This window comes from Fistularia commersonii, chromosome 21, assembly GCF_037954325.1.
Source record: "Fistularia commersonii isolate RoL2024-O1a breed Wild chromosome 21, RoL_Fcom_v1.0, whole genome shotgun sequence".
Taxonomy (NCBI): domain Eukaryota; kingdom Metazoa; phylum Chordata; class Actinopteri; order Syngnathiformes; family Fistulariidae; genus Fistularia; species Fistularia commersonii.
In genome coordinates, this window is record NC_141304.1 from 1,950,926 (window position 1) to 1,976,613 (window position 25,688).

At 49.6% G+C, this 25,688-nt stretch overlaps 2 protein-coding genes and 1 long non-coding RNA gene across 10 annotated transcripts; 2 read left to right on the forward strand and 1 right to left on the reverse strand.

The window, feature by feature from the left end:
- On the forward strand, nt 1-19,191 carry ampd2a (adenosine monophosphate deaminase 2a). Of its 4 annotated transcripts, none has more exons than XM_086168617.1 (18): nt 1-123; nt 7,733-7,863; nt 7,946-8,076; nt 9,515-9,583; nt 11,830-11,941; nt 12,028-12,214; nt 13,070-13,211; nt 13,294-13,383; nt 13,468-13,597; nt 13,706-13,900; nt 13,982-14,113; nt 14,193-14,356; nt 15,106-15,232; nt 15,303-15,466; nt 15,566-15,686; nt 16,602-16,775; nt 16,854-16,964; nt 17,053-19,191. In XM_086168617.1, the coding sequence occupies exons 1-18, from the start codon at nt 27-29 to the stop codon at nt 17,266-17,268; spliced, it is 2,493 nt and encodes an 830-aa protein (XP_086024743.1). In that variant the 5' UTR covers nt 1-26; the 3' UTR covers nt 17,269-19,191. The 4 variants fall into 4 exon arrangements, with proteins under 4 accessions (XP_086024743.1, XP_086024744.1, XP_086024745.1 ...); XM_086168619.1 differs by lacking the exon at nt 1-123 and adding an exon at nt 6,321-6,607; XM_086168618.1 differs by lacking the exon at nt 9,515-9,583.
- On the reverse strand, nt 17,367-25,189 carry eps8l3a (EPS8 signaling adaptor L3a). Of its 2 annotated transcripts, none has more exons than XM_086168622.1 (20): nt 25,090-25,189; nt 23,894-24,027; nt 23,743-23,816; nt 23,601-23,665; nt 23,364-23,522; nt 22,978-23,127; nt 22,827-22,891; nt 22,701-22,750; nt 22,434-22,546; nt 22,163-22,268; nt 22,021-22,094; nt 21,886-21,951; nt 21,676-21,821; nt 21,482-21,575; nt 21,361-21,404; nt 21,201-21,282; nt 21,026-21,130; nt 20,561-20,649; nt 20,341-20,473; nt 17,367-20,262 (listed from the first exon to the last, which is right to left on the reverse strand). In XM_086168622.1, the coding sequence occupies exons 2-20, from the start codon at nt 23,956-23,958 to the stop codon at nt 20,251-20,253; spliced, it is 1,692 nt and encodes a 563-aa protein (XP_086024748.1). In that variant the 5' UTR covers nt 23,959-24,027; nt 25,090-25,189; the 3' UTR covers nt 17,367-20,250. The 2 variants fall into 2 exon arrangements, with proteins under 2 accessions (XP_086024748.1, XP_086024747.1); XM_086168621.1 differs by having other exon boundaries at nt 22,434-22,582; nt 22,653-22,750.
- On the forward strand, nt 20,565-23,357 carry LOC147221981 (uncharacterized). 4 transcript variants are annotated; one of them, XR_015107792.1, is made up of 3 exons: nt 20,565-20,741; nt 22,393-22,669; nt 22,760-23,357. It is a non-coding gene; the product is annotated as an uncharacterized LOC147221981 (long non-coding RNA). The 4 variants fall into 4 exon arrangements; XR_015107793.1 differs by lacking the exon at nt 20,565-20,741 and having other exon boundaries at nt 21,173-22,522; nt 22,589-22,669; XR_015107791.1 differs by lacking the exon at nt 20,565-20,741 and adding an exon at nt 21,173-22,158.
- Nucleotides 25,190-25,688: the final 499 nt, after the last annotated feature.

The following is a 25,688-nucleotide window of genomic DNA, read 5'->3' on the forward strand; positions in this document are numbered from 1 at the left end:
CCAGCGGCAGGAGCGACAGCGGCGAGATGTCGGCTTCACCCTCCGTCTGCAATGGCACGGCGATGCCTAAAACCAAATCCCCGCTTCGCAAGAGGGGGAGCCTGCAGAGCAACACCAGCCCCGGTGAGTGAGCACGTTCTTCAAAAAGGAAGGGGTCGGAAAACAGACTCCACGCCCGATGTTTGTAACATCAGGCGAAGGCGGCGTAGAGATAGTGGAGGAAGTTTGGGAGTTCTAAGAGACGAAAATGGGTCAGAAGATCTCGCGCTTTATGAAGAGTAGTCACGTTCTCCGTTAAACGCCCTTGAGAAGAGGCGCGTGTCCAAACGGAAGGCGCCTCGTCTTTTGTTGCGACGACAGCTTTATCACGGCCGGCCACGGGGTCTTTATCTCACCAGGTTGCGTAGAGAGATGGTTTTATCTCGCCGCTTCACACGTCCAGACCGCGCGATTGACGCAGCGGCCGCCCTCGAGGGGGGGAGTTGTGCGTTTTGTTTAGCAAGGCGTGCGGTGACGTCGTCGAGGATCTCCAAAGTTTTTTTTTTTTTTTTTTTTATCCCGATGAAGTACGACTTCACTTCCGCCGCCGTGAAAATCGTCGTGTTATATATGATATGTTATCATGACGATAATAACAAAAAAGAAACGATGAACAGATTAAAAAGTCATTCAGTGTTTGAAGTTGAAGCCTTGGCGTAGTTTTGAGGGAGATTTTGTATTTGTGTACAAAATCAAAATAAATAGCTGAGTTACAGTAGGAACGACATCCTCCCGGTTCGCCCCGGAGGGTTTCCATCGCTAACGCTAAATCCACCCACGATTGATGGAGGGAGTCGACAGAGAACCCCCCCCCCCGCCCCCCCCGGGGTGTGTCGCTCTCGGGGCCGCAGACGTCCGCCTGCGTCCACGCCGCGCACTGCAGGGTTTGCTGAGGAAGTCTGTCTTTGCTGCAGTAATAAATAACTTAGAGGTCTCTCCATCCGCGCACCCATCTATGTCCTCCAATTAGCCGCCCGGCTGAGCAATCCCTCCCCACGCCCCTGCACTCCCTCCTGGGGTAAGAGCCACACAGCCACCACCCCTTTTTTGCACAACTTTTTTTTTTCCTCTTAAATAATCCACAGGATCTTCGTCCCGAGCGTCCCGACTGCGTCTGTCGTGATACGAATCTCTCTTACGTTGATATATTAGCCCGGCCACGTCGGTATCTTTGCCCCTCCTCCCTCCCCATCACATGAATGCGTGATGGACGCTGCATCTGGTATGATGTGCAGAAGCAGGTGAAAGGTAGCATCTGCAGAATTTATGGCCCCTTTTAGGGGCTCATTTACGTAAGCAGATGCGTTCATTTCAAACCAAACTCCTTTCATACTTCCCTTCACGGTCAAAGTTCACTTCCGTGCTGCGAGGTCCCTTTCAACAACAATAACAAAGATGGCGCCAGCATAGGAGCCGGCGATCATGTATGTTCCGCTTGGACCATGTTGTCGTCGACTTCTTCTCGCCGGTCGTACATGAACATACCGCGCAACGCCGCCCCCTTCGACTTCCGTTAGCTGACTTGCGTCTCAAACGTCCGACCGTCCGTTGGTCTTAGCATCATTTTGTCATCAGTCATTTTTTTTTATCAAAATGTTTGCTTCAGGATAATTAGCCAGTTGCTATAGATACGACTTGTGACGTAATGCCTCGAACCCCGATCGAAGTCCGGTGGCTCTTTTCCCCCCGGCGATCTGGGAGGGACCGGTCTAATTGCAGCAGGGGTCGGACTGCGATCCGATCCGCATTCCATGAAGGTTCTCTATCACCACCGATTGGTTTCATGCCGGCCCCTAATCAATCATTACCTCGCGCTCGCTTTGTACTTTCACCCGCATGACCGATCCTCGTCCGCCTCCCCATCCCTCGTCTTATCTTTTTCGCATGCGAAATCATTTCCCCCACGCCGCAAAACGTGATAAAACTGAGTTTTGTTTATTGGACATTGTTGGGAATGTTTTTTTTTCTGTATAATAGATGCGAGTTTGGCGAGTTTTGTCTCCAGAGGCGTCTTCATCCTGGTCTGGTTTGAGATCCCCTCCGTGTTCTAGCGCGCTTTCTTTTGGAAATGGTCTGGTTTGGGGGGGAAAAACAAAATCTCCCCCTTCGCAGATGTTTCTGATGCATCCGTATTTTAAGAGTGCCTTCAGGCGAAGCACGAACGGCGGTTGCGGTCGCGCCTGCAAATGACGGATCGCGTTCCCCAGCGGGCGTCGTTTGGTTGTTGGGGTACGGCTAAGCGCCCGTGCCTTTGCCGCGACCTCCCTCCCGGCGCGGCGAGGACGAAGATCAATTTTCATTTTAATCCGCGCCACTTGAACGCGAGGAGGCCAGCTGAAGTTCGACCCCCAACCCCCGGACTATTTTTATTGTTCTGTGACCTCTTGTTTACACGGACATCTTTCGGCTCACATTCCCACCACACCGCACATCCCCGTTGAAGGCTAGCAACCGCTAGCCGGTATGATCAACGTAGCTTTCCGCTTCTCATCGGTTTAACGGAGTTGGGGGTCGGGTGTCATCAGGAACTTTCGTGCCTTTCCTCAACCTCCACCTTCGACCTCAGAGGCTTTGGTGACGGCGGACGGTGACGATCACACGAGCTTAGCCGCTCCGCGTCGCTATATTTGGTATCGCGGGGCGGAAATAGGCTTGTTTCTGGTTTGTTGTTGCAGTGCACTCACATATCTGTGTTTGTGAGTCACAGGGAGGATCCATGGTTTCGTGAGCCCTCCTGATCCCCTGGACCCACACGGAGACAAATAGCGGCGGACCGCCGGGGTGTTTTAAGATGTTTACGCCGTTTTATTCTAACGAGAATTTTTTAGTGCGGGGTCAGAGACACAGGCGGCTCTTACGTTGCTTTGGGGGAAAAAGGAGTTGAATACTTTCCGCAGACTCTACCGTCATGGATAAACAACTGGCAAGACTGCAGGGCCTTTATTTAAACTGCCCAAGATTTGAAACTTCGATTGTTTATTGTCATGAGTACAGTGGGAAGGTGTTTTTGCGTACAATGAAATTCCTTTTTTTGCCGTCCACAGTGAGGCAAGACAGGTGGCAATAAATAGAAAACAAGCATACCGTTGCAGCCACGTGTAAACAGTGCAGAGGAATGTGAACAGAAGAAATGTAAACAGTGTTAACAGGATGTGCAAGTTGAAAGAAAAAGTGCAAGCAGTCTTAGAAGTCGTTGAGTCGGCAAACTCACGAGGTGCAGGCTGGATGCAGACAGGTAAATAAACAATTAAGTTAATTAAGTGCAGCACTGCTGTGTTGGATGTGAAGTGCAGAAAAGCGGCCAATCAGCTGCATCTGTTTGTCCTGAGGTAGAACATGGTTATTGACTGCTGTCAGTCGTCCGGGAGTCCAACGGCAGTTGGGTAGAACGGGTTCTTCGGCAAGACGTGCTACATTTCCTGCTCCTTTACCTCTGGATTGGAGGGTAGGCATGTGAGCAGTCCTTGTCCTGTGATGCAGATGTTCTGCGGAGAAGGCAACGGGGTTCTGGTGATCTCCTCGGCTGTCCCCACCGCTCCCCTTTTACGGTCCAAAGAAAAGGTTGGTGCCTTACAAGTTGAGGGTGAGCTTGTTGGCCACCTCCTCCCTGTAGGCCGCCTTGTCCTCGCCGGTGAGGCGTCCTATCACTTCAGCGTCGTATATGAACTCCAGGATGATGTCGTCCTCGCGTGAGGCGACACAGTCATGAGTGAACCAAGTGTAGTGGGTGGGGAGTGCCTGTGTTTACGGTGATGCTGGTCGATGTCCTACTACCCATCCTGATAGGCAGGGGTCTACCACGTAGTCTCAGAGAGTGGTGTTCAGGCTGAGAGTGGACTGCAGAGGGTGGTGACCTGTAGTCCACAAGGAGCTTGCCAGTCCACAAGGGGTCTACCGGTCAGTCTCAGAGAGCGGGGGTTCAGGCCGAGAGTGGACTGCAGAGGGTGGTGACCTGTAGTCCACAAGGAGCTTGCCAGTCCACAAGGGGTCTACCGGTCAGTCTCAGAGGGTGAGGTTCAGTCAGGGAATGGACTGCAGAGGGTCGTAACCTGTAGTCCACAAGGAGCTTGCCAGTCCACAAGGGGTCTACTGGTCAGTCTCAGAGAGTGGGGTTCAGGCCGAGAGTGGACTGCAGAGGGTGGTGACCTGTAGTCCACAAGGAGGAGTCCTTTGGGGGGCCGGTGCCCCCGTTGGGCCGGATGTTGCTCTGAATGTGGATCTTTAGGGGCTCATTTGGCATCTGCAGTGGATAGAGAGTTGCCATCACCTCTCTGGACATCGGTTTCCAAACTGTTGTGACTTCCTCAGCACGCAAAAAGAAAACAAAGTCAGGGCAGTGACCCAGAAGCAGCGGCGGCGTGGAGTCCAAAGTTTGGGAACATTTTGTATTTATTTTACCACTGAATGCAAGTCTATGCACTTCTGTGGACATTAAAAAAAAAACATTTAATTGCGATTTTTATCGACTATTGAACTGACTATTTTTAACAAACGTTGTCATGAAAAGAAAATGGATTAACTACCCGACTAGTTGGGATTGTCCTTAGTTGCAGCCCCACAACCATCACATGACTACTGTCTGCTCATGTGAGTGAAGACATCATGTGACTCACAAGGGAGTTAACATCGCATTTGTGTGTGTGTGTGTGTGTGTGTGTGCGTGCGTGTCCCACACGTGCCCTGCAACACTTCTGCATCAACAACTGAGTACTCGAGTTCATTTCAGAATCGTTCATTGGTTCGTTGTGAAAAGACAGAGATGAAATAAGCTCTAAATTACGGTTAATTTGGCGAGAATAGACCGCGGCCAGCAGAAATGGCGCTCAAGCCGTAAGCGGTGCAATTAAGGTTCCGCCGGAAGGGGGGGGGGGATCCATCATCGACCTTGGAAAGCGTGAAGGTCGTCGTCCGGCAAAGATGTAGGAGGGAACTGGAAAGTCCCCCGAAGGCCTCGGCGAGGTCGGGGCAAACAAGGGAAATGAAGAAGCGTGTCTTTTGAGGTCCAGGAAAGAAGAAAATGTGGTTTTCACGTCCCGCCGATGCGTGCGCTGAGCTTGAGTTGATTTAAAACCTTTTTTTAACCAAACGTGTTACGGGAACTGTTTGGAAAAAACACACGGATCGTAGCATAGCATTGTAGCATTTCCGGATATGACGTCGAGAGCGACACTTTAGCGGTTTTAGCGCAGAATAAAGACGAAAATAGTGATGGCTGACTCTTCCTGTTAGTTTTTTTTTTTTTTTTTTTTAACAAATCACGTTGCAGGCACATTTATACGATCATTAATGATTTTAAAGTTGAAATAAAATGCCAAAAAATTTAACTACACTTTAGCGGTTAAATACACTTTAGCACTTTAGCGGTTTAGCGGACACTTTAACGGTTTTAGCGCAGAATAAAGACGAAAATAGTGATGGATGACTCTTCCTGTTAGTATTTTTTTTTTTAACAAATCATGTTGCAGGCACATTTATACGATCATTAATGATTTTAAAGTTGAAATAAAATGCCAAAAAATTTAAATACACTTTAGCACTTTAGCGGTTTAGCGGACACTTTAGCGGTTTTAGCGCAGAATAAAGATGAAAATAGTAATGGATGACTCTTCCTGTTAGTATTTTTTTTTTTTTAACAAATCATGTTGCAGGCACATTTATACGATCATTAATGATTTTGAAGTTGAAATAAAATGGCAAAAAATGTAAATATTTAAATGTTCATTTTGTTCAATTTATATGATACCGAGTTGGCCCACGTTTTAAAATTAAATAAGAAAAGTGTCCTGTCAGCCAAAAGAATTGCCCACCCCTGGTTCGATGTAATAATAATAACGTATTATTATTGTGTTCATTGTAGGATTGTGAGAAACGTCTTCTCCTGACTTTAACTGATTTTAACTAAACAAAACTTGGGATCCGGAACGGATTAATAGCCTCTCAATTCATTTTAACTGGGAAATTTAATTTGATACACAAGCTGCCTAGCGTGCACGTGCTGTTTGTAAAACCCAAGGATGCATCAGCGCACTTTTTAAAGCCCAGACCGGCTGACTACCATCTCCCGACTGGAGCGAGAGTTGTTTTTTTCACCGTTTTCCAGCCACCTCACGTCTGGACGGGTTTACTTTAACAGTAGGTGGGAGGCGGACGGGCCGGGAGGGAGGTTGTGGTCAGAGTTTGCCGGACCTCCTCCTCCATTTTGCAGCACAAAAGGACGTTCTCCGCAGCCCCTCCTCCTGCCACGTGGTGCGTTCCCACCCAGTATTTAAACGCCTCCGACGCTCAGACGCTCTCCCAGGGAAAAAAGAGAGGGATCGAGGAAGCAGCTGAGCAGGAGAGAGAGAGAGAGAGAGAGAGAGAGAGAGAGAAAATCCAACTGGAGGGGGAGGCTGGAATGACAGAACAAGCTCTGAAAACAGAAACAGGAAAAGGGGGAAATTGTGCAACCCTGGTTATATTTAGAGCCGTTCGCCGTTCCTCGCTGCCTCCTCTTCCCCTCTGCCGGCCGGGGGAGGGCGGCTCGACCGAAGGCCACCGCCGCCAGACGGGACAGGACGGCGGACGAGAGGTACCGTGACTTCCGGTCGCCGGTTGCATTACCGGACTCGTCTCCGAAGTGTGACAGATGATGTGCCGGTGAGGCCGCGGGGGGGGGAGGAGGAGATGCTGCACGGCGGTGAATATGTAGGACGCCGTCTTCCTTCGCTTCCCCCTGCAGAAAGAGAGATGAGAGATGGGCGAACCGCTTGGATCGGAAGAGTAAAGTTATCTTAGCGAACGCAGGATAGCTTCGTCGCTAGCTAGTAAATTCCCGCGCTAGCCGCCGAAAATTACCCGACGTTCCGTCTTGTGAAATCTTGGATGCCAGCGAGGTCAGTGAGAGTGTGAGGGGTTTGTGATTGACGGGTTGAGCTCCGCCTCTCGGTTTGGCAGACGAGAGCCAACGGCAAAGGCTGGGGGGTGAAATTGCCGCCGAAGCCATAATGAGCTGTAAATGACAGGGTTTTTATTCAGAAAACAAACAGGACATATTTGAGGCGAGACTGCGGGCCGGGGCGTCTCGCCAGAGCTCGCCATAAACCTGAAGGCGACTTCCATCTTGTAGCCGACGTGGAACCTCCAGATCGGTGGACAAAGTTTGGGGGACCACGTGCCTTTCACCCGGTCGGACGGATCCCGACCCTCTTTTTGGCCTCGGACGTTAAACCGGTGTTTACGCAATGAGGTGAAGACCGTGGGCGGCCCAGAGCACAGCTTACCGGAAAAACTCTTGAGGAACTCCTCTCGTGTCGCAGTTTTCCACCCCTTCACCCAGTTTTAACCAGCTAGTTATGAGTGTGTTAACAGTAGGTGCAGATGAAGAGCACAAACACACACTTTGTCAGCCTCAGGTGTTGGCGCAAATTTCAAAAGAACCGCATATTACAGTGACACACCGCTAATGCATGTGTGTGTGTGTGTGTGTGTGTGTGTGTGTGGATGGTTTGACCCGTCTCCGCCCTCAAAGTGTCCCGTTGTTTCCTGCAGAGGTGGCCGGCCGGAGCTCGCTCGATGCTCGCCGCTGCCCCCGGTGGCCAGCGCCGGAACTGCGCCCAGTTCCGTCTGGAGATTATAATCCTGGCGTCCTGCTACGAGGAGAGGGGTTTTTCTGTAAATGATTATATAACGCCCGACTCGTCTCCGTCCCCCCCAGATCTGTGCGGCGCGTCCGGGCACAAGGCCCTCAAGACCCAGCGCTCCCTGCCGGGGACGCCCGTCTCTCACACACACTTCCCGGTCGACCTTCGCACATCCATGGACGACAAGTACAAAGAGATCGCCGAGGTGAGGCCGGACCCCTTTGCATTTTCTCAGAAGGTGGAGTTGTTTTTTTTCTTTTCTTAGCTCACGCTGTCGTCGTCCACAGGAGCTGTTGAAGCACAGCATCGCCGAGAGCGAAATGCGCAGCGCCCCTTACGAGTTCCCGGAGGATACTCCGATCCAGCAGCTGGAGGAACGGCGGCTGCGCCTGGAGCGCCAGATCAGCCAGGACATCAAGTGAGAAAACACACACACACTGCATCTGTCTCCTGTCGACTGATCCAGATGAATCTTACAGATGCAAATTTTTCTGAATCGCCTGTCTGTGTGTGTGCTGGTGCAAATATAGCGATACCTTGACTTACGAGTTTAACCCGTTCACTGACCGAAGTCAATTTCCCCGTTAATTTGAATTGAAACTATTAAAGGCTCCACGCTCACGTTTTGTGTTTTGAAATAAGAAAAATGTACTTTATATATAACAAATAATGTATAAAAATTTGTAATACACAAAAAAAAGAAGAATGTAAAAGGATAAACTGGTTTTGTTAAGCGTATTTATCTTGAAGATGGTTTTTCATTTGGTGCTCTATCCTTAACTTAGAAACTACATGCTAAATGCTACAATGTGTTGCTAAATGTAGCTTATGCCACACTTTATGTCAAAACTCCCCCATTTTGTGTTTTAAAATAAGAAAAATGTACGTTATAAGTAACAAATATAACAAATAATAATATACAAAAAAGAGAATTGTATTTACCTTGAAGATGGAGGAGGTTTTAATTTGGTGCCCGACGCTTAACTTAGCTTACCGGCTAAATGCTAAATGCTGTAATGTGATGCTAAATGTAGCTTATACCACACTTTATGTCAAAACTCCCCCATTTTGTGTTTTAAAATAAGAAAAATGTACGTTATAAGTAACAAATATAACAAATAATGGATAAAAAAATAATAATCCACAAAAAAGAGAATTATATTTACCTTGAATATGGAGGAGTGATTAATGTGAAGCCCTATTGCTTAACATAGCTTACCGGCTACACGCTAAATGCTACAATGTGTTGCTAAATGTAGCTTATGCCACGCTTTACGTCTGAACTCCCCCGTTTTGTGTTTTAAAATAAGAAAAATGTACGTTATAAGTAACAAATATAACAAATAATGGATAAAAAAATAATAATTCACAAAAAAGAGAATTGTATTTACCTTGAAGATGTAATTTGGTGCTCTGTCGCTTATCTTAGCTTACCAGCTACACGCTAAATGCTACAATGTGTTGCTAAATGTAGCTTATGCTACACTTTATGTCTAAACTGTATGAAAAATGTGTGTTATAAATAACAAATAATGTATGGATTATTATAGACGGAGCGAAGCCGCTCCTCTTTTTAACACCGTCAAACAACGTTCTGGCTAAATCCCCGTAAACATCCCCCGCCTTTACACCGACGATGTTTACATCACCGTATCTCAACGACTTGAAAACCCCCCCCCGAGCCGCGACTCGTATCATGCTAAATTCTCAAATCGATGCGCTCGTAAGTCAAGGTTCCACTGTCTTGTATTTTGGGCTCTTTTTTTTCCGTGTGGCTTAATCTCGGATGCTTATCTGCCCCCCCTTCGTCTTCCTTGCCCCGCCGGCCCCCTGCGCTGCCGCCCCCTCGCCCCAAGGCTTGAGCCAGAGATCTTGCTCCGCGCCAAACAGGACTTCATGAAAATCGACAGTGTGCCAGACCTCGAGTGAGTGAGCTTTGCTTCACCGTGCTTTGTCCGATGATTTGTCCCCCCCACCCCCGTTTGATTACGTCCCCCTGCTGGTGAATCGCCAGACGTACAGTCGCATGACGAACTCTTCAGCGGCGGCCATTTTTGTAGTTCTTTTGCCAGCACCTGTTTGGCCCCTCCACGGCGTCGACAGAGCTCCCGTTGAATATCCACTCCTTCCGTTGTCGTATTCGCACGAATTCCGAACCCTTTTTTTTTTTTTTTTTATTATTTTTTTACAATTTTATTTAGCCAGGAACAGGCTGTTTGAGATCAGCAATCTTTTTTTTTTCCAGCGATATCTCAACAAACCCACAAATAAATGCGCACATACAAAAGATTTACAGAACATTCAAGAGACATTGAAGACCAGATGAAATATCTACACAGCTATCAGGTTCTATAACAGCACTGTAATTCCTGACCTATTTAGCACACCTGAATATATGTTTTTTCTGGGTCTACAAAAACACAATGCAGCTCCCTCTGGCTTTCTCTGTACTTTTTGATTAGCATCTCAAAGCTTTGCCGCCTCTGTCTTTACCTTACGTTGTATCTCCCTGAACTCCTGTCTGTTGTCGTCAGTCCTCTCAGTATCCCACTTCTTCTTTGCTAACCGCTTTCTCTGTATACACTCCTGCACTTCCTCATTCCATCACCTTATATGCTTCCACCACTTTGTCCTCTGCTCTGCCTTTGTCCTCTTCATCTTCCTTGTCACCAGAGTCATCCTACAAACCACCATCCTTTGCTGTCTGGCTACACTCTCACCTACAACTACTTTGCAGTCACCGATCTCTTTCAGGTGACCTCGTCTATACAAGATGTAGTCTACCTGCGTGCTCCTACCTCCGCTCTTATAAGTTAACCTATGTAGCTGTTTTTTCTGGAAAAAGGTGTTCACTGCAGACATTTCCATCCTTTTTGCAAAATCTACCACCATCTGTCCCTCGGCATTCCTATCCTGGATACCAAATCTGCCCATCACTTCTTCATCCCCTCTATTGCCTTCACCGACATGTCCATTGAAGTCTGCACCACTCTCTCATTTCTGGGAATATTCTGCATCACTTCATCTAACTCATTCCAGAACTTCTCCTTCTTCTCAAGCTCACATCCCACCTGCGGGGCATAGCCGCTAACAACATTGAGCATCACACCTTCAATTTCCAGTTTCAGACTCATAAGTCTATCTGACGTTCTTTTCACCTCTAGGACGTTCCTAACAAACTCCTCCTTCAAGATAACTCCTACTCCATTTCTCTTCTTGTCAGTACCATAATAGTACAACTTAAAGCTGCTCCTAAGCTTCTAGCCTCACTACCTTTCCACCTGGTCTCCACCTGGTAGATCCACCTTCCTTCTCTGCATCATGTCGACCAACTCTCTACCAACTGGTTCTTCTAATCGATTTGCATGTTTGGTTTTGGCAAAAGTTTTACGCCGGATGCCCTTCCTGACGCAACCTTCCGAATTTATCCGGGCTTGGGACCGGCTCAGGGAGACACTGGCCCTGCCAACCTGAGGCTGCATTCATAAAAAATAGAAATAAAGTATTAATAAAAATAACTCAATAAATATATGTGCACATATATAGGCCACAGTTGTCTATGAATAAAAGTAAATGAAATATAAATAAAAATAAAGTATTAACAATGATAACTCCATAAATATAGGTGTTCATATATAGGCCGCAAGTTTCTATAAATAAATGTAAATAAAAGTAAATAAAATATGAATAAAAATTACTAAATAAATAGAGGTGTACATATATAGGCTGCATTTTTCTTTAAATGAATATAAGTAGAAGTAAATGAAAAATTCATAAAAATGTAAATAAAATATTAATAAAAATAACTAAATAAATATAGTAGCCCATATATAGGCCGCTGCAGGTGTCCACATTGTAACATGAGATATTTACCCAGAAAGTTTTTTTTTTTTTTTTTTTTTAACTTTCAATTAAATACATCGCGGTAACATCAACATATTTGTACTGGAAATGCTTTTTTCCAAACAGTGGCTGCTGTAACGCAGCGAATGAAACGATAAATAATAAATAAGACATGGTAAAGTCCATACTTTGTCCTACTCCAGCTGATGGCTATCTTGATGATTCAAATTTTTATTTATTTTTTTTTTTTTTAAATCCCGACCCCAACCCCCCAAAAACACTTCCCTCGTACCCGAAACCCCTCAACTGACGTTGTTGTGACCTCCAGGCTGTTGAAGGAGAGGAGCGTGGACACTGTCGACGACGGCTTCCCGGAGCGAGAGCTGCCCCCCGACAGGGAGTACCAGCGGGTCGCCATATCCGGCGAGGAAAAATGCGGCGTGAGGAGCCTCTTGTACCCAATTCTCTCCAAATCGGCGGCTTCCCGGAGGTTGTTTCCTGACCCTTGTCCCGTCTTCCTCCCCAGGTGCCCTTCACTGACCTGGTGGACGCCGCCAAGTGTGTAGTGAAGGCATTATTCATTCGGGAGAAGTACATACTCCAATCCTTGCAGTCCTTTTGTAAGACCACTGCTCATGCCTTGCAGGACCTCGGGCTGAGGCCGACGGACCTGGGAGTGTATGAGGAAATACCCGAGACCCCCGTTGACGATGGTATCACTCGCAGACGTCGTAGAAAGATTTAATCGGGAGGCGGGGAATAATAGATAAGATGGCGTAGGAACCTCGACTTCTGAGCGTATCCATTTACGAGTATTCCGAGATCCCGCCGCCGTCCGTCCGTGAAGTACCGTTTAAAGTCCGCTACACGGACTTGTTGTCAGTGAAATACGGTGACGGAGAACATCGTCTTGATGGATTGGTGGTTTTAGAAAGAGGAGTGGCTTCACTCCGTCCATTAATGGAGTTTAGACTTCAAGCGTGGCATAATCTTCATTTAGCAACACATGGTAGCATTTAGCGTGTAGACGGTAAGCTAGGTTAAGCGATAGAGCGCCAAATTAAAAACCCTTCCGTCTTCGAGGAAAATACAATTCTCTTCTTTTTTTTTATATATTATTTGTTATTTGTAAAGTACATTTTGCTTATTTCAAAACACAAAATGGGATAGTTTAGACATAAAGTGCAGCATAAGCTACATTTAGCAACACATTGTAGCATTCAGGGTGCACCCAGTAAGTTTAGTCGTAGAGCAAAAAAAAAAAAAATTTTTTCCTCTTAGGTAAATACACTTAATAAAACTACTTTTCTTTCTTTTATTATATATTATTTTATTTATAAAGAACATTTTTCTTATTTAAAAACAGCGGCTCTGGAACGGGTTAATAGGGAAATTTAATTTGATATCGGTCACCAATTCAGCTCCTAAGTCGAGGCTTCACTTTGAATGTCGGTTCCTTCGGTTGTGAGGATTTTCCGTTTTAAAAACCCGCCTCGTTGTGGACGGAAAAACCCCGCAGACCCTCTGACTCGCACCGTTGCCCCCCTTGGGTCGATCTGTGTCCGCAGACGCTCCGGTCCACCCGCCCGTCTCCGACACCCACCCTTACGACAACCTGGACCCCAAGAACATGCCGGCGGACGCAGGGTACGGTTGCAAGATGGTGGACGGCGTGGTGCACGTCTACACGCGGAGCAAAAACATGGACAAGTGAGTCGCCTCGAAAACCGCGGCGCCGAACCTCGCGCCATCACGCGCATGGGTTTCGACCGATGCCGTTTCCCTGCCGCAGGAGCGCAGAGCTGGACCTGCCCTACCCCGACCTGAAGGAGTACATCGCTGACATGAACGTCATGATGGCCCTGATCATCAACGGGCCGGTGTGAGTTGCTATTTCCGTCATTCTCGGCCACGATTGGTCGGACCGTGTGGTGGTTCTTCTGTGACCCCGGCGTGCCGTTCGCAGGAAGTCCTTCTGCTACCGTCGCTTGCAGTACCTGAGTTCCAAATTCCAAATGCACATCCTGCTGAATGAGATGAAGGAGCTGGCCGCTCAGAAGAAGGTCCCCCATCGGGACTTCTACAACATACGCAAGGCAAGAGTCTTTAGTTAGCTGTTAGCGGTGGCTAACGTCGCATTAGCATCGCTTGTCAAAGTCAACAAAGCTTCCAGACGGTGTCGAACGTTCTTTTCCCGACTCCAGGTGGACACGCACATCCACGCCTCGTCCTGCATGAACCAGAAGCACCTGCTGCGGTTCATCAAGCGGGCCATGAAGAAGTACCCCGAGGAGATCGTGCACATAGAGCGCGGCCACGGCCAGACCCTCAGGGACGTGTTTGACACCATGAACCTGACGGCGTTCGACCTGAGCGTGGACACGCTGGACATGCACGCGGTGAGAGAAAAAAAAAAAAAAAAACGTCAATGAAAAATATTTTGGGGAAAAAAGATTGAGCCGGTTCCTTTTTTTTTACAGGACCGGAACACGTTCCACCGCTTTGACAAGTTCAACGCCAAGTACAACCCCATCGGAGAGTCCATCCTCAGGGAGATCTTCATCAAGACAGACAACCATATCGAGGGGAAGTACTTCGCCCACATCATCAAGGTGAGGGGGAAAAAAAAAGCCGCCGGCCCTTTCGGGTGCTTGAGCCGACGCGGCGCACTGACGTCCTCGCTTCCCCCAGGAGGTGATGGCCGACCTGGAGGAGAGCAAGTACCAGAACTCGGAACTCCGTTTGTCCATCTACGGTCGGTCAAGGGACGAGTGGGACAGGCTGGCCATCTGGGCCGTCAAGCACCGGGTGTACTCCGACAACGTGCGCTGGCTCATCCAGGTGCCCCGCCTCTTGTAAGTCGTGCTACTACCTTTTCCCCAGAAAACGAAGGGGGACCCAAACATGTACTTCATGTACGCGATTGTCAGCCAAAAACCCATGTTCCAAGAGAGGGTAGTGATTTGTTCAGTTAACAAAATTGCTAGCGAGCATCTTCTTCTCTTGCAGACACGATCTAAACCTGACAAAGAGGCTAATTGATTTTTAGCTTTATAGAAATAAAACATACAATTGTTGGTGCCTTTCTAAACCCAAGACCACCTTACAAAAACTTAGATGCATTATAGGCGAGAAGCAGTTCATCTGTTGAAGTTCATCCTGCATTTTAAGGGCAACCAGTGTAGCTGCTGAAGGACCAGGGTCACGTGGGCCCCGTTATCATCTAAGTTGGAGAATTCTGCAGGAGTCGGAGTTTGTGGAGAAGATTTGGGGATGATCTGTACTGAGTGATACTCGGACAGTCTACTGAACCCAAGTGGAGGCAAGGGTGGAGGAGTTGTCAGTGTCCACAGAGAAGCTGTTAGATTCTTTGTTTTGTTGGTGTTGAGAAAAGCCGGAGGAGATCCGTGAGGCGGTCAGGGGAGGAGGACGAGTGGAAGCGTTGGTTTAGGAGGAGATGTAGAGCAGGGTGTCGTCTGCGTACGGTCAGTACGTAGATGTAGATGGTAAATAGAAGGAGCCCCAGAACTGAGCCCTGGGGAACACCAGCAGGGAGGTGGCTAACCCTGGATGCTAATCTCAAAACTGCGCGTCCTGTTTCCAGCGACGTGTACCACACCAAGAAGCAGCTGGCCAACTTCCAGGAGATGCTGGAGAACATCTTCATGCCCTTGTTTGAAGCCACCATAAACCCCGCCAGCCATCCCGAGCTGTACCGCTTCCTGGAGCACGTGAGGATCTCCCGCTCCCGCGAGTCCGCTTCGATTTCCCGCCGAAGCTAACTCCGCTCTGGTGTCGCAGGTGGTCGGGTTCGACAGCGTGGACGACGAGTCCAAGCCCGAGCAGCACATCTTCAACCTGGACAGCCCGCTGCCGGCCAACTGGACCGAGGAGGACAACCCGCCGTACTCCTACTACCTCTACTACACCTACGCCAACATGACCGTGCTGAACCACCTGCGGAGGTGCTTCACTTGGATGAGCCGCAGCGCTGTTTTTTTTTTCGTCTCATCTGCAAACAAAAATAGAAATAAAAAAGATCTCATGGTCTTTTTCCAAAACAGGAGCCGCGGCTTCCACACCTTCGTGCTTCGGCCTCACTGCGGGGAGGCGGGGCCGATCCACCACCTGGTGTCGGGCTTCATGCTGTCGCAGAACATCTCCCACGGACTGCTGCTCAGGAAGGTGAGGCACAAAACAATCGCAACTTTGTTTTATTAGCCAACAATTATAATACAGACCCCACCTTCTTTCCCCAAGATAAAGTCCTGGCTTTATGAAAGGTCAGACATCATGGTGTATCGGTAGCGTGTAGCTATACAGTGGAACCTTGACTTAAGAGTGCTTTGACTTAAGAGTTTTCTGCTCAGTTGATTATTTTAGCTTCGCGATCAGAGCTAAAATAGCACCGAGTGGGACGACATGGCTGCCGCCGTCGGCGAAGTGGCGTTTAAAGACAGCAGGACGCGCCGCCGTCGCTAGCTAGCCAAGAGAAAATCCTGGAAAACAAAAGCGAAGTGCGAGATACCGTGATGGAGAGCGTTTACAGGGATTTGGTGCAGCGGACGGCATCGGAACCGGACGGGGACGGTTTGAGGGTTTTAAGAAGAGGAGCGGCTTCATTCTGCCCATAAACGGAGTTCAGACATTAAGTTTAGCAAAGTTACATTTAGCAACTCATTGTAGCATTAAGTGTAGCTAAGGTAAGCTAAGCTAAGGAGAGTGTAACAAATGAGCGATCAGGGGGAACATCAGCGAACGAGGCGGTCGATGGTTTTAAACATAAAAAAACCTCCATAAATGGAGTTTAGACATAAAGAGTTGCATAAGTTACATGTAGCAACACATCTTAGCATTAACGTAATTTCCAGACTATTACACGCTACTTTTTTCCACACGCTTTGAACGCCGCAACTTTAACAAGGATGCGGTTAATCTATTGAATTTACGGGCTAACGAGCTTCATACCGCCAGCCTGGTCGCATCGGAGTAATGTATTTTTAATATTTTTGACCCGACGTGTTAGCGGCACACACATTTATGGCACATACTGACTTAAATAGTCTTCACAACGGTGTGTTTTTGTATACGGTCCGGCAGGCCCCGGTGCTGCAGTACCTCTACTACCTGGCCCAGATCGGCATCGCCATGTCGCCGCTGAGCAACAACAGCCTCTTCCTCAGCTACCACCGCAACCCCCTGCCCGAGTACCTGTCCAGGGGCCTGATGATCTCCCTGTCCACCGACGACCCGCTGCAGTTCCACTTCACCAAGGTCAGTCGGGAGACGGGATGGGGGAGCGCCGGTCGGCCTTTGGACCACGCCAATGACCAAACGCTCTGGAATCCCCAGGAGCCTCTGATGGAGGAGTACAGCATCGCCACGCAAGTGTGGAAGCTGAGTTCCTGCGACATGTGCGAGCTAGCTAGGAACAGCGTCCTCATGAGCGGCTTTTCGCATAAGGTAAGCCGCCCGATGGATCGCCGGCTCGCCGAGTCCCCGAGGATGACCCCCCGCGCCCAGACCCTGCGTTTTCCCCTTTGGGTTCCAGACCAAGAGCCACTGGTTGGGCCCCGGCTACTCGGAGGAGGGGTCGCTAAGCAACGACATCCGCCGCACCAACGTCCCGGACATCCGGGTGGCGTACCGCAGCGAGACCCTCGCCGAGGAGCTCCAGCTCATCACCCACGCCGTCTGCACCCAGGAGCCGGACATGGCCGACGGGCTGGACTCGGTGTCCGCGGCGCCGCTCCCCGGGCGCAAATGACGCCGCCGTCGTCCCCCCTCCCCGCCCCCGACACGACACAACACTGCACCGCCATACATAAAAAAACACAATCGCTGTTATGTAAGTACGCTCACCACGCGGGCCGCTACCCCTCCGACAGCCAGCCGTCTTTTCTCCTGTTTTAGTCCAAATTCAGGCTCATATTCCAGGAAGTTTCCGAGCCCGACTTTTTTTTTTAAAGTAACACCTGGGGGGGGGAACCCGAAGTTAACATCCCCCCCGCCCTTCACCGCGACAGCAGGAACAAGAACGGTGCATGTGACTTTTAGCCCCGCCCCCTTTTGGACCCCCCCCTCCCCACCCCTTTTGTTACTCAGCATGCAGGCGTCGACGCGCCGATACCTCACAGTGCCTTTCTTTCCTTAGCTTTCGCGGCGCCGCCACGTGCACGCCGCCCTCTCGTCCTCCTTCCCGCGTCCTTTGTTTCCGTCACCAGCAGCCCGGCTTCGCCCACAACCCCCGAAAAGCTCCCCGCCGTCTGCCCGTAGCTTCGCTTGCATGCCTGCGTTAGCAGCAGATGGCCGGAGGTCGTCGCGGTACCTTAGATATCAGGAGGGCTCGAGGAGGACAACGCTGGATCTCAACTTCCAAACTTTAGCGAAGCCGCTTCCAGACGTCGACGTGACGACAGGATCCTTTCTCTTTAGTCCTTTTTCAAGGCGGTGTCGAGTTAGGACGCGCCGCCGCCGTCACGGTATTTTTTCGTTGTTAGGACACAAGGCACTCGTGATGTATCCTGGTGGACTGGTGCCGGGGAGTGTAATCCCTTGTCCGTTTGTCTTTCAAAGGGACGGTAGAACTGGTCCAGGTCGTTGGCCAGGCGTGCGTTGTCATTGGCCGAGATTTGGAGCGGAAGTTTCTCATATGTACAATCGTTTAGCTTCCCGCAACCCCTTGCTAACTCTGTACATTGCCTGTCTGACATGACTCTGTCCCCACTCCTAAACGCTGCTTCCTTTTCCGACCGTTAGGTGTCCTTTTCTGTTAATTGACGTAATTCCACGTTGACCGTTTTCTTATCTCCAAGGACTGTAGGAAAGACACGGGTGTTAGCGCCAAAAGGTGAACGTGAAAGTGCCTTTTAAAGCTCGTCTCCCTCCATTCGGGGGCGACAAAAGGCTTCGCTTCGCCTCCCCGTGGGTTTTTCCAATCACAGAGCATGTTCTCGCTAATTTTCTCACTTGGGATGCAGTTAGCTAACATGCCGCCCAGGCCGCTAACTAACTGCTAGCTAGCTGGTATGGAAACATTCGGAGGGCGACGGACGACACGTCCAACCAACGCGTTAGCCTCACGTGTTTCGCTGTTTGCACGCGCCGCTTCTCAGGTCATGTGATTACGCCCCCCCACCCCCAATCGGGTACATGCTAGCACTTTCAGGTGCGTCTCCGTTTCGGAAGAGGCCCCTCGTCCATCGGGTGAAACCGACGTGTCCGGCGACATTCGCTAACCCACCCTATAACGTTTGACCGATTTCGCCCCCTTCCACCCACGTCTCTTGGTTTGTAGTTTTAGCGTTTATTACCTCTTTATCCGATGTGCTGGGAAGAGTGTTACAGGAAGTAAAGAGGCCCGGTTTTGTTCCCACGCTCCAGTAATTAGCCCGCATCTTCCACGCCCAACTTGATCAGGTCGTCTGAGTCCGGATATGAAGTTGCACAGTTTTTATTTTCTACTACTAACTCTTTTTCTTTATAAACCATCTGTACGAACATTCTTAACAGGCTGACTTTTTCTCGGTAAAGCACACGGCTTTATGTACCGCCATTCCTTTTCCCCTGTAGTGCCCCCTCCCGTAATATTATGGTTTCATTCAGTCTGTTCGTTTCTTATTGATTGAGCCGTACGGATGCGTGTCATTGGTTAAAAATCTAAATAAATAAAGCATGTCTATTCACTTAACCGTTGAGTCTTGGGATACAGTGACTGTTAATATGCCTCTATGAGCTATGAATGAGCGAACGGTTGTATTTATCTTAACTTTTCAGCCTCTGCAGCAGCTAAACTTTCAGTAAACATCTTCAGCCAGCACTCGAGAGACCACGTCACATTCTTCAGAGCTTTTACTGACATTCCATTTGTGATTATTTGTAAAAGAGAAGCAAAATAAACAACATCCAGTATCCGCATACATGCCAAACTGACACATTCATCCTCACTGCTACACATTAATAACCAACGTTAAATCATAATATTGGCAAACGGACATAGGCTACCTACTGCAGGCTAACTGGTGGAACAGCTAGCTTACACAAATGAAGTAACAAACTGTGCAGACACATAAGAAGGCATCATGGGAGTGAAATTGGCACTAATAATTATCAATAAACGGCCATTTAGCGATAAATAGGCTTTTCAATGCGTTCTGTCGTACAACGTACCTGCAGTTCTGCCAACCCGCCACTAGATGGCAGTGTTTCCCACAAAAATCAATACAAGAATGCCTACGCTCCCACGGAAGGCACGTTCATCAAATCAATGGCAGAAGAAGTTACTGCGGAACATCTTAAAACAAACTTACAAAAATAAAATACACCGTCAGAGCTAAGAGGAGTGACATAACACTGGAAGTGACTGAGAGAGTGGTTGTGTGTTTATGTAAGATGTGAATTAATTAAATTTCGTACGTCTCTATGACCTGTGAACGAGTGAATGAATTGTGTATTTCTACGTCGCGTGAATGGATTTTGTCCCTCCAGAGGCTCCAGCCCCACCCAGGACTGCAGGATAAGTGGTACAAATGATGAGCGCATATGAATGTTAGCTAAGAATTAGCTCGATGTGTTGGTGCGTGTTTTGTAGAGAAACCTGGTAAAATGCGTCACCTCTTATCTGTTTTTTTTCATTGTGTTTAATCATGGTTTCTCGTAAAACAGGAAGCGTCCGGTCCCAGCCGAGAGCTGCAAACATCCCCGATGATTATTCTTCTGTTGATATCAGCCGTCCACGTCGTCCAGATGGTCAATGAGCATCCTACACACCAAACAGACAGCGGGTTATCAGTGTATATGTGTGTGTGTGTGTGTGTTTGTGTGTGTTTACGTCACGCACGTCCATCCTAGACTTGACCAGCCTCAGTTGGAAGAAAACCCGTCCCCCTTCCTCCGGACACACCATCTTTAGCTCCTCGCGGCTCATCCCCAGCAGCGTGGGGCCGCTCAGCCCGCCCAGGCAGCGCACCGTGCTGCCGGTAGGGGAGTCTCCGTTAGCGAGGCGTCGTCATAGCAACCACTCTTTTTCACATTTAGGCGTTAAACGCCAGGGGACTCACATTTTTCCGAAACCCATGTGCTGGAGCCAGGCCTTGACCTCGGCGGGCTTGGACTTCCTGTTCAGCTCGACGGGGCCGCCGCTTCGCCGCTGCGGGGTTGGGAAGGATGCTAGCGGTGAGGACGAAGAGGCGTGACACGCTAACCGCACGGGGATTTATAAACCACCGCCAAATGAACACGGTGCGTTAGCATAACAAAGCTAACAACGCTAACGTTAGCTAACAACGCTTAGCTAACAACGCTAACGTTAGCTAACAACGCTAACGTTAGCTAACAACACTAACATTAGCTAGCAAGGAGCGCATCATGAAAATAATCGCAGAGCGTCATTGTCGCTTGACATCACTTCGGCAACTCCGCTAACAGGCTAACGTGAATGCGTTCTTTCTAGAAGTGTAGCGCTAATGATTGGGGACGCAACGGCGGCGCGCTAAAGCGCAAACGGCGTTTTGCTAACCGCCCACCTCCTCCGGCTGCTCCTTCCCGTGCGTCAGGTAGTTGCTGGGCACGTAGCCTTCCTCCCCTCTGCCGTTCCTCACTTTCCACCACAGCTTGGACGTGTCCAGTAGCTGCAGAGAAACACAGTTTAGCGCAACGGCGGCGGCGGCGGCGGTTGAAAACGGCGCGGCGGACGCTCACCTCCACCCGCTCCCCCTTGCGGATGCTAAGCTCTCTCTGGTTCCTGGAGAGGAAGTCGCGCGCTACGATAACGCCGCCGGAGCTGAAACACACGGCGTAGGTTTTGGGGAAAAACGGCGGCGCTTGGGAAAAACGTCAAAACCCGAACGCTCGTTCCTACCGCGCTCCGACGGGGGGCTTCGCCGCCGTCCTCATGGCGGGCACCTGCACAGACCGGAAATGATGTTTTTTTTTTTTTCCAAATGGAGATTCAAACAGGAAGTTCGAGCGTCTTTTCCTACCGAAGGGGTTTCGTCGACCTCGGGCGGCTGCCACCCGTCGAAGAACCGCGGCGTGTAGACGGGGACGTCCTCGTCCTCCTCCGGCCACTTGGTGCTGCAGAAGATGGACGACAAGGTGGACGCGGCTCGTCCAGGAGAAGCTCTTGGTTGGACCAAAAAAAAACAAAATGGCGGCGGCGCCCCTTCCCTCCCACCTGGGGATGTTCCAGGCGTCCCCCAAGGTCTGCCACAGCTGGTCCTCCTCCACCGACGCCTCCTCGCTCATGTAGCAGATGGTCTGCGGCGTCAGCAGCGGCGCCACGATGGTCGCGGGCAGACCTTCAGGGCAGTGGGACACCAGCTGGAGAGCAGAGAAGATCAGAAGATGGAGGTGGTGGTGGACCTCCAGATGTTTGGAGACCTACCAGCGTCAGGGATGAGAACAAGGAGTGGAGATGCTCGGAGCAGGCCATCTTCTCGTGAAGCTCACCCTGTTATGGAAAACACAGCTATCAGTCACACACACACACACACACACACACAGAGAAGGGGATACACACCAAGCAGTTGAAGGCCATCTTGATCTTGTGGAAGCATTCTGCAAACTCCTCAGCGGGGAGAATGCTTTCCGCCGCTGTTAAAGACAGGAAGTGAGATGTTGAGGAGAAGCGAGAAGGTCCGGCGTCCTCGGCGTGAAGGTACCTTTGCCCTTCTTGGGCTTCTTCTTCTTCTTGGAGGTTTTCGCGACCACGGCGAGGAGCTGCCCTTTGAATATTTCCACGTCGCTCAGGAGGTGGTTCAGGATGTCCTGGAGGAGAAGAGCAGATCGGGACCTTCAGAAACCTCCTCAGCCAATCACGGCTGATGGCGGGGCGAGAGGCGGGGCTTAACCGAGCTGTCAATCACAGAGACCTTCTCATTCACACCTCCAGGTTGAGGAACGTGGAGAACCAGGCGGGAGAAGGTGTCTCACCCTGCTCCTGTCCTCCTGGGTGTAGATGCTTGGAGAGAACATGGGGTTCTCCGTGACGTGGATCTCCTCCTCCCCGTCGAGTCCATCAGGTTTGGGTTCCTGCACCTCCATCTTCTCCTCCACCTCCTCCACCTCCTCCTCCTCCTCCTCTGCAGGTGCGTTCAGATCAGATGATCCAAAGGACATCATCTCCTTGAAGACATCTGACCAGCTTCTCACCGTCAAGCTCCGTCCAGGTAGGTGGTGGATCCACCGCCGGCTCCAGGGTCTCGTAGAGGTTGTCCATCTTCTGGTTTTGCGTCACCGGTCCCGCGTTCCTGCTTCAGACACAACCGGAGGTGGGATTCGGAGAAGGTTCTCAGGTGGTGCCCAGAAGCTCCTGAGGCTCCTCACCTGACTTCTCGACCTTCTCGCGCGACGGACAGCGACTGCGACAGGCCCTTCTGGACGTGGTCCGCCTGTAGATCATGGACAACGTTCAACCCTCGACCCCTCGCGGGGTTCGTGAAGGTCAGAGGTCAGATCTCCGGGGGGTTCCTCTCACCCTGAGGTCCTCGCAGTTGAACATGAAGACGCTGGTGGTTCCTCCTGGGCCGCCGCGGGCCGAGAGCAGCAGCAGGGAGCTGAAGGTGGCGACCTTCAGCATGGCCTTCACCTCCAGCACGTCTGACACCGCGATGGACTCCAGCTCTTCCTGGAACATCAGGGCCGGGTCATCCATCATCCATCATCCATCCATCCATCCATCCATCCATCTTTTCATCCATCCATCCATCCATCCATCCATCCATCTATCTATCTTCTCCCAGGTGTTCACTACAGTAAAGCACCCTTCGGAAGCAGCTGTCAGATGGAAGGTTCCTCCTCCGAAACCAGGCAGTCAGGACTCTACGCAGAAAGTGTGTGTGTGTGTGTGTGTGTGTGTGTCACCTTGGTCTCGGTGTCCCTCATGCGCAGGTTCCCCCCTTGGACCTCCAGCAGCATGTCCTGCCCCCACACCCTGCCCATCCCGTCCAGCAGCTTCAGCCTCTCCAGACAGTCTGCCGGGCCTCGCAGCTCCTTCCCGTCCAGCTCGCAGGTGAACAGGTGCTGGCGGCGGCGGCGGCGTGGGGGAGGCGTTCAGGAACGGCGTGCTACTAGCGTTAGCGTCAAACGGCGCCCGTTTACCTCCATTCTGTACTGAAGCTTGGCTAGCATCCTGTTCATGGACGCGGCGTACTCCTTCCTCCGCTCTGCCGGAACAAGATGGAGCTCTTTGGGCGCCGTCGAGGCTGAAGCGAGGAGTCGACCGGCGGGGACGCTAACTCACGGTATATGGACTTGGCGCTCAGGCCGGACGTGCTGGACATCTGCGACGAGGAGTCGTCCAGCGTGTGGTAGCCGCTGCGGGACACGGATAATCAGTAATGGAGTCGGCGGGACGGAGCGGTTCACGTGATGGATGGGAAGGCGGCGCACACTTGGACCGGACCGACGTCGCGTCGCTGAAGCTGCTGCCGACGAGGGAGGAGTAATCCCTGGACATCTTCTCGGGTGAGCGGAGCCGCCGGGTCTCGGTTCAGGGGCCGGGCGGGGAGAGCATGGCGGGCCGGACCTGCGGCGAGACAGGCGACGGCTAAATTCATTTGTAAACATCATCCCTTCACGCGTTCAGTTGGTATTCTGCCGTCGAGGGAAGCTGGAGTCAACATTCACCCTTTCATTCATATGTTAACCCTCATATTATGTTAAGGGTCAATTTGACCCGTTGGGTCAATGGGTCAAATTGACCCTTAACATAATATGAGGGTTAATGTAAATATTAAACCATTCACCCTCTCATTGAAACATCATATAGAGGCAGATGTTCACTCTCTTGTTAGCTTATCATGTAGACATTCAAATATTCGACCTTCAACATTCACCCTTTTATTCATATATTAATGTAAATATTAAACCGTTCACCCCCTCATGTGTTACTTTGACACTTTATAGTTTTATTTGTTGTTCTTATTCTCCCCCCTTTTTTTATACTGCTTATGCAATTTCCTACTATTATTTATTGATAGTAGTGAAACTCTGGCACAATTTCCTTTGGGATAAATAAAGTTGTTCTTATTGTTATTCTTATTATTGAAACATCATATAGAGGCAGATGTTCACTCTCTTATTAGCTTATCATGTAGACATTCAAATATTCGACCTTCAACATTCACCCTTTTATTCATATATTAATGTAAATATTAAACCATTCACCCTCTCATTTGTTACTTTGACACTTTATAGTTTTATTTGTAGGTCTTATTCTCCCCCCCTTTTTAATACTGCTTATACAATTTCCTGCTTTTATTGATTATTGTTTTGTTTTAATTGAAACTCTGGCACAACAATTTCCTTCGGGATATATAAAGTTGTTCTTATTCTTATTCTTATTATTGAAACATCATGTAGAGGCAGATGTTCACTCTCTTGTTAGCTTATCATGTAGACATTCAAATATTCGACGTTCAACATTCACCCTTTCATTAAGATGCCATATATAAACATGAAGCTATTTAGTCGCTTATAAATCATTCCGATTGGCGGCGCCATGTCGGAACCGTCTCAATCTGCAATCTTTTGCCTTCAGATTATTATTTCTAAAAGACAAATCCCGCGTTGGTGGCCAGTCGCTTACCTTCTCAGCTGCTCCCTCGAGTTTATAATGCTCATCCAGTCACGATGATCTTAAGACTTCCTCATAAAAAAAGGGGATGGGGGGGGCAAAGTCCAGTGTGGGTGGATATCTGCGGCGGCCCAGCTGGAGGCAAAGGTCACCTGATGGGGCGAATGTAATCTTTAAACCTCAGGTGCTTGAAGGCCCCTCGTGTCTCCTCTGGATCCTGATTATTACTTTATCGGCCGTCGAACGGCGGCGAGGCTGGAGGGTAACCCCTCGCTGGCAAACATTAACGATGTTTGCCGATTAGCAATAAAAGTCGACGTCGCCGTTAGTTTGTTTTGAAAGTGAGGTTACCGGGTTACCAGGATAATCGGCGGATGAAAAAGCTGCGAGGAAGTCGTCAGACATTTTCCCCCCTGTTCTTCGTCTCCAGTGCGGCAAACACTCCAGACACTAAATTGTCCACGGGTGCAAATGAAAGTGTGAATGGTTGGACGTCTCCATGTGATTGACAGCTGACCCGACCAGGTTGGACTCAATTTAGCTTAATTTCAGCTGGAATTGACTCCAGATCCCCTCACACACACTCTCATAACCCTCGTTTCTGCTGTGTG

What these genes read in the sequence shown, in the direction of transcription:
- eps8l3a (XM_086168621.1), bottom strand. Translation starts at nt 23,958, where the DNA reads ATGTCCAGGGATTACTCCTCCCTCGTCGGCAGCAGCTTCAGCGACGCG. An exon ending in CGAGAAGGTCGAGAAGTCAG is followed by an intron (nt 22,751 to 22,826) that starts GTGAGGAGCCTC and finishes TGTCTGAAGCAG; the next exon opens with GAACGCGGGACCGGTGACGC. An exon ending in AGATGGCCTTCAACTGCTTG is followed by an intron (nt 21,952 to 22,020) that starts GTGTGTATCCCC and finishes TTTCCATAACAG; the next exon opens with GGTGAGCTTCACGAGAAGAT.
- ampd2a (XM_086168617.1), top strand. Translation starts at nt 27, where the DNA reads ATGTCGGCTTCACCCTCCGTCTGCAATGGCACGGCGATGCCTAAAACC. An exon ending in CGAGACCCCCGTTGACGATG is followed by an intron (nt 12,215 to 13,069) that starts GTATCACTCGCA and finishes CTGTGTCCGCAG; the next exon opens with ACGCTCCGGTCCACCCGCCC. An exon ending in CGGAGCAAAAACATGGACAA is followed by an intron (nt 13,212 to 13,293) that starts GTGAGTCGCCTC and finishes TCCCTGCCGCAG; the next exon opens with GAGCGCAGAGCTGGACCTGC.